Source organism: Apteryx rowi, unplaced genomic scaffold, assembly GCF_003343035.1.
Source record: "Apteryx rowi isolate R43461 unplaced genomic scaffold, aptRow1 scaffold_701, whole genome shotgun sequence".
Lineage (NCBI taxonomy): Eukaryota > Metazoa > Chordata > Aves > Apterygiformes > Apterygidae > Apteryx > Apteryx rowi.
The window spans coordinates 427297-438630 of NW_020450985.1; the positions used below are offsets into that span (position 1 = coordinate 427297).

General features: G+C 46.8%; 1 protein-coding gene across 1 annotated transcript in view; it reads left to right on the forward strand.

Annotated features, from left to right (window-relative positions):
- The window catches only part of LOC112976160, a 12625-nt gene extending 3025 nt beyond the window's left edge, over positions 1 to 9600 (forward strand). The window contains exons 2-3 of the mRNA XM_026087106.1: positions 2181 to 4748; positions 7194 to 9600. Of these exons, the coding sequence (XP_025942891.1) occupies positions 2181 to 3461 (1281 nt within the window). The 3' untranslated portion in view covers positions 3462 to 4748; positions 7194 to 9600. The remainder of the gene's footprint in view (positions 1 to 2180; positions 4749 to 7193) is intronic.
- Positions 9601 to 11334: the final 1734 nt, after the last annotated feature.

Consider the following 11334-nt stretch of genomic DNA (forward strand, 5'->3'; position numbering starts at 1 on the left):
GCATGCTGGGATATGTAGTACTCCGGTAGCCGGACAGCCGGTCAGCGCTGCGAGGACTCTGGCGGGCTGGGAGGTGCCGCCCTCCCGTACGGGACTTCCTGTCGGCCATGTTGGCCAGGCGGTGCGCTGCAGGGTGCGGTCGGCTGGTGCCGGACTTCGTGCCGGCCATGTTGGGCCCCTCGGCGTGCTGTGGCGCGTCGTCTGCGGGAGGCCTCCGAGCGGCCGTTCCGGGCCGCCGGTGTGCTGCGGGCCGCAGCTCCCCCGCCTTGCGTGGCAGCAGCCCCTGGGAGCGGTTGGATGGCGGGGCTGGGCAGGTGAGAGGGTGGCAGGGTTCGGACGAGGTGTATAAGCTCCCCGAGGTGGTCAGTCCCTAGCACCCCGTGGGGTCCTCAGCGCCAGCTGTCAGTAATGGTAGGGCAGTCTCCTGCAGGAGTCAAGGTTTGTCGCAGGCAGCACAGCCCTGATGTTGGGCCTTTCCTCACTAACAGTCCGGGGATTCCTGTCACACTCTCCTGGGTCGGCCTGGGGTGTAGGGAAGGCAATGGGCTGGTGAGAGCGTCTTGTGTTGTGCTTGTACCCCTGGCTGTGACCTTCATCACCCTGTGAATGGCCTTTGCTCAAGGTATCACCTGGCTGAGGATTCCGGCTTCTCTCAGAAGATCCTGGCTCACCCATGGGATCTTTGATAGTTGCTGGAGCTCTGGTGCATCTCATGAGACTTTCTGGTGAGATGACAGGTATGTGGGGTAGCCAGCTACTCAGCATGGGTGAAACCACATCTGGAGACCTATGTTCACTTCTGGGCACCCCAGTACAAGAAAGACGTGGAGGTACTGGAGCGAGTCCAGCAAAGGGCTGCTAAGATGACTAAGGGGCTGGGGCATCTGTCGTACCAGGAGAGGCTGAGAGAGAGGTGGGCTTGTGTAGCTTTGAGAAGAGAAGGCTTGAGGGGGATCTTATCAATGCATATAAATACCTGATGGGAGGCTGTAAAGAAGACAGAGCCAGACTCTTCTCAGCGGTACCCAGGGACAGGAGACGAGGCAATGGGCACAAATTGAGCTACATGAGATTTCATGGCTTCTCCACAGTTGGAGTGGTTTGCAGTTGGTAAGTGTTCGTATTGTGTAAGTTTGAGTTGGTCAAGTGTTCCTGCAGCGTGTGTATCTGTATAAGCAGAGAGGTTGGGAATGAATGTAAGGCTGTGGTTTTGTAAGGTGTGAATGGAAGTTTATATGGTTATTGAATGTGTTGGTATTATTGGTGATGAATGTGTCTCACCTTGTATGCATGTGGGTTTTTTCAGGGTTTTTTTTGTTGTTTTGCAGTTTAAGTTAAAAAAAACCCTCTTGTTTGTTTATTCTAATCCCCAGGTTGGCCAGTTGTTTTTTTCCTTGACTCCTCCACTTTGTGAGGTGGCATTTTAATGCATATGCACTGCAGCTTTTTTTTTTTTGCCTGAGGAGAGTTTTTCTTTCTTGATAGGGCATTTTTTTGAAGCTACCTGGTAACTCCGTTACTGTGTAAGCTGCAAAAAAATGGCTGAGCTCACTAATATTTATAGCTAGGTAGCTTGTCTGTGGTTGTGGGTAGGTGGATGTGTGTCAGATTTGTTGTTCTTGGTGGGGGAACCTGGCGGGTAGGATGGTGTGTGAAGTGATGTGGCTGGTTAGTGGTGCTGTCTGGTTCCCCATCCCTGTGTTTTTTCTCTTTCCATCCCTCTCTCTTCTTCTCTTTTTGTCCCTCTATTTCTCTCTATCCCTCTGTACCACTCTGTTCCTGTTTTACTCTCTCCATCCTTCTGTCCAGCTCTCCGTCCTTCTTCTCCTTCCTCTCCATCCCTCTCTCCAGCTCCCTGTCCCTCTGTCTGACTCTGCATCCCTCTTTTCCTCTATTCTGCTCCTCATCCCTCTGTCTGGCTCCCATCCCTTTTTCCCTCTCTGCATTCCTCTGCCCGGCTCTTCATCCTTCTCTCTCTCCCTATCACTCTGTACGCTCTGTCCAGCTCCCCGTCTATCTCTCTGCCCCGTCTCTCTCCTTTACCCTCTTTTACTCTTTGTCCCTCTGTCTGGCCCCCCATCCCTCTCCTTATTGTGCTATGCCTCTGTCCGCCTGTCCATCCCTCTCTTTCCCATTTCGTCCCTCTGTCTGTCTCCCCATTCCTCTTTTCCTTGCTCTAGCCCTCTGTCCAGCTCCCCTTCCTTTTTTCCCTCTCTATTCCTCCCTCCACCTCTACATTCCTCTTCATCTCTCTTCTGCTCCCCGTCCCTCTGTCTGGCCTTCCATTCCTCTTTTTTTGTCCCTCTGTCCAGCTCTCCATTCCTCTCTTTCTCTTACTATCCCTCATCCTGTTTCCCCATCCCTCCCTTCTCTTTCTATCCCTCAGTCTAGGTTCCTGTACCTCTTTTCCTCACTCTATCGCTCTGCCCGCCTCTCCATCTCTCTCTTTCTTGTTCCTTCCCTCTGTCCAGCTCCCTGTTTCTCTTTTCCTCTCTCCATCTTTCTCTTTCCATCCCTTTTTTAGGCTTTCTACCTGTCTCCTTCTTTCCTCCACCCCTCCACCTCTACATCTCTCTATCTCCCTCTACGTCCTTCTTTTCCTCTCTTCTGCTTCCCACCCCTCTGTCTGGCTCCTCATCCCTTTGTCCGCCTCTCCATCCTTCTCGTTCACTTCCCATTCCCCTGTCTGGCCCTTTGCTCCTCTCTCCAGATCCCTGTCCCTCTCTTGCTTTCCCCATCCTTCGTTCCACCTTTGCATCTCTCTCTCTGGACCTCTGTCCCTCTGTCCACCTCCCCATCCCTCTTTCTGCCTCCCCAGCCTTCTCTTTCACTCCCTGTTCCTTTGCCCAGCTCCTCGTCCCCCTCTTTCTCTCCCCATCCCTCTGCTTCTGCATCCCTCTTTTGCTCTTTCCAGTCCTCTCTCTGACTCCCTGTTCCTCTCTCCAGCTCTCCATCCCTCTTTTATTCTCTTCCCTCCCCGTCCCTCTCTCTGGTTCCCCATCCTTCTGTTCAACTCCCCCTCTCTCTTTTCCTGTCTCTCTTCCTCTGTCCACCTCTACATCTCTCTTTTCCTCTCTTCTGCTCCCTGTCCCTCTGTCCAGTCCTCCATCCGTCAGTTGGGCCCTCCATCCATCTCTCTCTCTTTCTATCATTATGTCTGGCTTGCTGTCCCTCTGTCTGGGTCTCCATTCTTCTTCTTTTTCCACGCCCCTGTCCAGCTCTCTGTCGCTATCTTCCTTTCTCCTCCCTCTATCCCCGCCCCATCCCTCCCAGTTTCTCTGTTCCTCTTCCTCTCCTGCTCCCTGTCTCTTCGGCTGCCTCTCCACCCTTCTTTTTCACTCGCGGTTGTTACCTGGCCCTTTGTCTGGCTCCCCGGCCCTGCCTCTCTCTCCATCCCTTTGCCTGCCCCTCCGTTGCGGAGACTTAGGCTCGCCAGCCACCACAACAGGGTCCGACCCTAGGTTCCCGCTGAGGCAGAAAATCGAAGTCAGATCGGAGTGAAATTAAATTTAATGACATGCGTGCGGTAATTACAGCTCGAGCTGGGTGCCTCCGAAGAGGGACCCCGGACAAAGAAGTTCCTGGGCAATTATACCCTTACAATCCAAGTTCCCCACCCCTCATGCGATAGTTCGGACCAATAGTAATAGTTAGGTCTGGGGTCTTCCCCTTCTTCACTGGGCCCCTTCAGTGTCTCTAGGCAGGCTGCTCCTTAGCCTGTTTTCAAGGTTGCAGCTTCTGCTCTCGATTGTGACTTCTTTATCTTCCCAGCTTGGACCAGCTCTGGGGCCTTCTTTCACGTAACTAGGTGATATCTAGGAGAAAGTTCACAGCTTGCGGCCTAAGGCTTCAGCAAATTTAGCTACTAACGCTAAGCAAGTTATGCTAAGCGATCAACTCTAGACAGCTTCAATCCAATATTCTCTAACACCCTCCGTCCCTCTTTTTCCCTTTCCATTCCTCTCTCCTGTCACCCCCAACTCTTTCTTCAGTCCCCTCGTTGCTCTCACCTTTGGGGCTGAAGTTCCTCCCCAAAGCAGCCGACGCGTGCACCCTCGCTCTTGCAGGTGCAGGCGGCCTGGGGATGTGGGGAGGTGAGCTGGCCCTCGAGCAGGATTTTGGCGTGGCATCCCCAGGAGGGTAACTCCTACGCAGCGTGCATGCCCGAGGGTTTTGGAAAGTCCCAAGAAAATAACAAGCGGCTGTCAGTTATAGAGCTTAGTGTTTCCTAGCCTTTACTGAAGAAAATCAATTTACAGATTGGTTTTCATGTTTAGAGACAAACCTTTCTTCAGGTCCTATGAGGGTTTCACAACATGCCTGCAATAACACATAGTCAAGTCAGAAAAGTGTTACAATGGTTTTTGGAGAGAATAAAGAAAAGGTGTTACCTGATGCGGAGGGCAGGAAGACTGACTATCCTTTTCTCTCATTTTTAAATTGCATAAGCCTGTAGCTTCAAAGGTAATTAGATGTCTCATTTTCTTTGGCACTAACGGGACTTAATACTTCAGTAACTCTGCGACCACGTGAAAAGGTCTGTGGCTTCTGTCCAAACCCATTTTGCTTGCAGCAGTTTGTCTTAATCTTGCAGTTCATTTTGCAGTTTGGGGTAGTACAGAATTTCTGCCCTTTAAATCTCATCTATTATACGCTCACAGGAGCTGCTGGGAAGGCCCTACCAGTGGCTCGTGAAGAAGACATCTTTGACTACATCCACTGGAAGCACCTAGAGCCAAAGGACTGGAGTGAGTAACGGCTTGTCTAGGTTTGTTATCTAGCACCATTATCATAGCTTTTTAGGAACAGTCATACTTGAGGCCAAGTGTATATTCCTTCCTTGAACATACTGTGAAAAGTGTACGTTACTGATGTTTTGAAGTAAGTCCATGCCACCAAGGTAGCACATGTAGTGAAGACTAAATGCTGTAATATCTCATTTTGATGAGCTATTCTCTTCTGAAAAGCACTTAGAGCAGATTAAAACATTGATTGTACTATTTTGTTTACTGCATGGACCATGATATTAAGAAAAACCCGCAGTGAAAGGGCTGCAGTGGTCAGACCCTCTGGAGAAAGCCTCCTGTGAGTTGCTGTAAGGTTTAGCACAAATTTTACCAGACAATAAGTGTTGCTTTAAGCCCCAGGGAGCGGAAAATTCTGTCTTGAAGGCAAAGCGCTTTGTTGTCTTAAAGTTCTTGCAGCTTGCTTGCAAGAAGGTGGCTAACAATCAAAAGAAATTACAATTCTGAGGATTCACTGGAAACTTCTAAAAGACAGTATTTGCCCTTTTTAAAAGTCTGTATACTTTCATTATTAATACCTGTAAGTATTCAAGCCAGGTACATGGTATATGGGTGATCAAGCCATTAGTCTTTTCCACATAGTAATAGCCTTTACGCTGTGATCACTGCTCAAAAATCCCAGATATGTTAGAAACTGAGCAAGCTTTCTTAGCTTGTGGCCTGCAGGACTGCAGAAGATGATCAGAGTGCTGATATTACCATGCTTCAGTGTGGTAGACATCCTCTGTGCAAACATCCCTTGCTTGGTCTTACTGGGCGGACTGTAAAGGAAATATTGCAGCTTTTCTGACTATTTACTTTGTGTAACAATCGTAAAGGTGAGAGTTTGAAAGCCGTAAAGGACTAAAACCATTGCCTGTTTAGTAGTTGCAGATTGTCTCATTAAGTAGTCTGTGTTACTTTTTTTATGCAGCCTGTGGATAATTATGTCTGTAGAGCATTTTGGATTGTTCAAATGAAAGTTTTGCCAGTACAAGCTTCTAGGATAAGTGGTTCGAGGGTACAACATGCAGCATTTGTGTGTAGCAGGAGGCACTTAGAAATAATGAGAGATCACATTTGGCAAAGGCAGTGAATTAGTACTGGCATCGTACAGTTAAGTTTACAATTGAATTTATTCACATAGTTCCCAAGTTTGTGAGACTGGTTTGTCTCTTATATAAATATCAGGGAATTAAAATAGTTTTGTTAAAATGATATGATTATTCTTACAGCATTTAAAGCCCTGACTTAGTATATTTATTTTTCTTTGCAAATATGTATTTGAAAAAAGGGGGAGAAGGGGTGAAGGAAAGGAGGGGGAAAAGAACCCTCTAAAACTAGTCCCTACCAACCCCAGAAAATGAGCAGATGGAAGCATCAGCGACTTGTAATACTGATGACACAAAACAGGGCATTATGAGTCGTCACTAGCTGCCAAACATACTTGTGTAGTGCTTTTCAAAATATATTAATGCAGACAAAAAAACTGCCTGTGGGCTCAGTTTCACAGCTAAGTGGCTTTCCTTTTTTTCCTGCTTAAAAACATACATAATCATGACACCTAAGAGTTTAGCAAGGGAAAGGAAGAGCAGAAATGTCTCCAAATTCCAGGGCCGAAGTTGCACCCTGGCACACAGTTCTAGAGTGCAAAGTTATTATTTTTACAGCTGCGATTGAAATGTTATCCTTTTGTGCAAATACAAAGTGAATATACCACCAAGGCCAGGCATAGTGAATGAGCTTCTCTAGGACTTCAGGTTCAGGATGAAACAAGGATGTCTGAGAGAGCTGGAGCACATAGGAAAAGGAAATGGGGTAGATGTCTTGAGATTTTTTTCCCATCTTGAAGTGGGATTGTAAAACCATTCTCCACGTCTGCGTTGGCTGTTGTCAAAAACCTTCGACAGTGGAGATCCTAAAATCTGCTGAGGCAGTTGCTTCCATAGCAACGTTGTTAAACAGCTGAGGGCCATTTTGCCTCAAAGTGGAAAGGTGGAGACATCTGGTCTTTACAAAATTCTTCTTCTACTACTTTTTTTTGAATGAATGAATGAAAATAATATTTATTTAGCTTCCTTGTCTGAGGAGAAGGGAGAGGAATCGCTTTGCACCGTGTCAGCCTGTTGGATATGCTGGTGTGTATCATTCAGGTTTGTGAACCAGATGTAAGCCACTGGGTGGTTACAGGTGCTGTCTCTCTCAGAGGCTGGTGTTTCCAGCTGTCATTTGCACTCTTTGAAAAACCTTTTAATTTTTCTGTGCTGACATTTGTCTTAACTTACTGTCATAACCGAGTGGAAAACAAAGATTGTGTTGTCATTGTGCATCGCCTCCCTCCTGTGGTGCTTATGTTCATATACGTATGTTCTTCGCAGAAATGACCTTGCCTTTTTATTTTTTTTTCAGAGTAAAGGAAACACTTTTCTGAGACAATACCAAACAGCATGGTGGATGTGCGTCTAACGCTAATATAGCGTTGCAGGAGGCAGCTGAGAGTAGTCGATAGCCCAGTGCTCCGGACATGCCAAGGCAGAAGGAGGAGGACCAGCTACTGAGCTTCCGCAGAGAGTGGAGAAAGAGGAGGAGAATCCTGATGGGAGATTGTATGCTGTCTAAATATTCCTGAGGCTTTGCCTTGTGATGCTTTTCTCCTGGTAGGCTGAAAAACCTACCTTCTTCCCCTTAAGATATTCCCCACCTTTTATGATGTTACCTTTTCTGTTTTGAGACCTGATATTTGCTTGCTTAGAGGATTTACCTTGATTCTGATATTGGGTTGATCCTTTTCATTCTGAACCATTCTTTTCTTCTGCCCTTTCTTTAGTTGGGGGAATGTCTTCCAAGCTGACTGCAGGCTTCTGGTGCAGAAAAGGAACAGTATAGCTGTAGATACTGGGTATAGATATAGATATTGGATGTAGATGTGCTTGTTTGGAGAAAACTAAAGTTTCTATATCTAGAGAAAAGAGCCAACCTATTTTTCTTTTCCCTCCCTCTTCTGATATTCTCAAATATTCAGAGATCCATTTCTGCATAAGCTTTTAGGACAAGCCTTGATCTAAAAACCTCAGGTGATGGAGAATAAGCAAGATCTTTGATTTTAGGAATTATTTTCCAAAAATACACCTGATGAAAATAGATAAAATTGTCTAATGTAGGCTTTTAACAGACAACTCTGTGAAAACAGCCTCTGAAAACATATCACAGAATGCAAGATTGCACCTCTTCTCTTGGTTAAACAGTCTTCTGGTGAAGAGATCAAGCTTTCGATTTGCTGTAGGCATTCTTCCCCCTCAGAGCTTCAGATTGCTCTGCAAGCATTCCCCTCTGATCTGTTTTTCATTCTCTGTATCCTTCAAGTACAGACACCATAATGAAACACTTGTTACAGTTGGCTGTGTCCTGAGTTACTCATAAAGAAGGAATGTCATTTCCTGCCTCTATCTCCCCTGCCCATTTTTCTGTTATTTCTCCCAGAGGCATGCTGAAGCTCATGCTGAAACTGCTCTTCTGTCCTTAATTCTAAATCCTTTCAATATGGCAATGTGCTGATGTGACCCTGGCTCTCCTGTTGTGTGTGACCCATGCTCTCTGTTCCTAGGTGTGCTCTAGTACTTTCAGTAGCAGGGTTCAACATTTTATTCAACTTACCATTCCCCAGAAGCCCAGCCTGATGAACTCATACATTTCTGCCTTCCTGTGGAGTCACTTTGCCTTTTCATTGGCAAACCTGACAACTCTGATTTTACAGCTCCTGTTTAGTCCTTTTGAAAGGTAATGAGTATTTTGGACTTGAGAGCAGATCTCAGCAAGATTGCATTACTAGTTGTATTTGGGATACCAGTTCTGTTAGGTAGCTTTTAAAAAGTTATCCACTAGTTAGTTTTAATTCACTTAGAGCATCAGTATGACACGTATTGCCGTATTTTATTTGAATACAACCTGGGAGTAAGGCAAATGCATTACAGAACTGCAGGCTTGAATAGGAAATCCAAATATTATCATTAATTATGGAACCATTCTTTGGTTTGCTAACAATTAGGTCCTTTATCAGCCTTTATCAGCAGAGGGAGCTTTGCACCTGTAGTATGATCAGACTACTCAACATGTGTTGACTTGACTCATCAAACAAATACTGATGCAAAATTATTTTTATTCTTCTCCCTCCTGGCCCTACAGAGCTACCACATTTTTACTTGTTCTTAATGAATTAACATGTATTACTCTCAGTAATACAGGCTCGAGGTTAATGCTCTTCATCATTTCCCCTTATCTTCCTCTGTATTTCCTAGCGGGAGATTAGACGTATTTGCCATGAATGTTCACCATTACTAATGCATGCAGTGGTACGTAGCACAACAAAAAGTTACTCTGGTAGTGCCTGGGGTCTTCCAGGACCTCCTAGTAAACAGCTGCATTCAGTGTTGTTTGCCATTTATTCATACTGAAGACAAAGTGAGAATCCCATCACTTGTGCATAGTCCTATTTGATTCTTTGCTGTCACGTAAGTAGCACCAAAACACAACAGCAGGAGCTTTCCGTGTTAGCAAATGGTCCCTGGCCGGCACCTCGAATCACACTGATGCAGTCTCCATGAGCCTCAACAGCTAGCACAGAAGACTGTTGTGTCCTGGGGCTTGAGGCAGAACGTGCTGCCTTGCAGGGTTTGTCCAGAGCACGCGCTGAACTCTTCTGGGAGGAAGAAAAAGCAGTTGGTCAGATATTGAAAAAAAGCAGAACTATATGAATGCATGATACACTTTTTTTTCCCACTCCCACACAATAAATTAGCCCTCTCCAGGGCTGCTTTGAGCAGTGACTTACTAATTTTTCTCTCCTCCCCCTGACTGGATCACAAAGTATTTGGTCATCACAGGAAGCGATTGCTGTGCTCCCTGGGCACATCACTGAGAATCTGTCTCAGGGGGCAACATGCTGTTGTTCGTGCATACACGTGTGACAGATTTGTAAACTAGCATTTTGGATTTGCCAGTGCTGGTGGCTGCTGGCCCAGTCTGCACTTGTTCGTGTCCCATTTGCAAGGCTTTATATGAAAATGGGGTGCCTCTGTTCCCTTGCATAGATTCAAAACTATGATGGTACTTAGTAAGTAGCAGGGTTTGGAATTTGTGTCTGTGCCTAAGAAATCATTACTTTGGCCTTTACAGTAATGATGCACGTGCATTTCAAATTTCAAGAATTACAGCAGTGCTTAGAGTTCGCTTTGCACCCCATTTAGAAATGAGCTTGTCAAGTAAGATGTGCTGTCACAGCATTTCATTCTTAGTTTTGACCTACAATGTTCCAGCACATAAGAATGAAATGCTTACAGCCTTGCTCTGCTCCAGAGTTGGATGATGGTGGAGCACAGAAACATGGCTGCCCGTGGGGAACAGAGTTGAGTGATCCCCAGTAGCCGGACTGTTGCCATTATTCAAATGGATATTTGTGTCCCTAGGGAAGCGGGTCCACTCTCAGTCACAAAGCCGGGGTGAAGCAGCAGGTGCGGGGGAGGGGGGCACTGTAGGGCTGTGTGCTGCTGCTGAGTTTCTCGTCACCCATGGCAGGTAGGTGCCAGGACCACCTTGTGCTGAGGGCTTGGTGGTACCAGAGAGGTGAGGGTGTCCCTGGGGTGGCTGCGGGTGCCGGGATTTCTCCTGCCCACCTCAAGGCATGGGTGTGGGGAAAAAAGGGGGGGGGGTCTCAGGAGCCTGGCAGTACTCTTCACCGTGAGTGCACAGGGTAGGGTCTGCCTGGGATGCATATTTGACTTTCCCTGTTTCTTTTTAATCTTGCCTTTAGGGCTGAGGTTCCTGCCAAAAGCAGGCTTGTGTGCGCACCCTCACTCATGTGGACGCAGATGGCCTGGGGGTGTGGAGAGGCAGGCTGGCCCTCGAGCAGGATTTTTGCGTGGTGTCCCAGGGAGCATAGTTCCTATGTACCCTGCGTGCCCAAGGGTGTCAGTATGCGACAAGATGATAACACGTGGCTGTCAGTTACAGAGCTGTTTCTTTGCCATTCCCCTTACTAAAGAAAAAACAATTTACAGATTGTCTTTCACGTGGAGAGAAAAACAATATACCTTTCCTCCAGTCTGGTAGGGGTTTCATGATGCACCTGCAATAACGCATGGTCACTGTCATAGAAGTGTTAGAACAGTTGCCTGCAGAGAATATAGAAAAGGTGTTACCAGACATGGACAGTGCTGTTGTGGACAGAGCTACAGAAGAAGAGGTGCTGAGGTAGCTGAGCGCTAAAAATAACTGGACGGGACTGGATTTAAGGTCAGTTTGTGTACAGTGCACGATTAGCCCGACCCCAGGATCGTTCTTTAGGTACTGTACTTGGGGAAACAGCAAGCTGACAGAGGAAGGGTTAAAGCTTTAAAGCTTTGTGTGGAACAGAGGGTCCTTCCCATCAATCCTGAGTGAGAGGGCTGCATTTCTTACAGGGATGTAGCCCTAAGTTTTCTGGTAGCAGCGGACTGCAATGGGAGCTACTGGGAAGGAGTCAGGAGCAGAGCTGGAACAAGGGACATGACGCTCG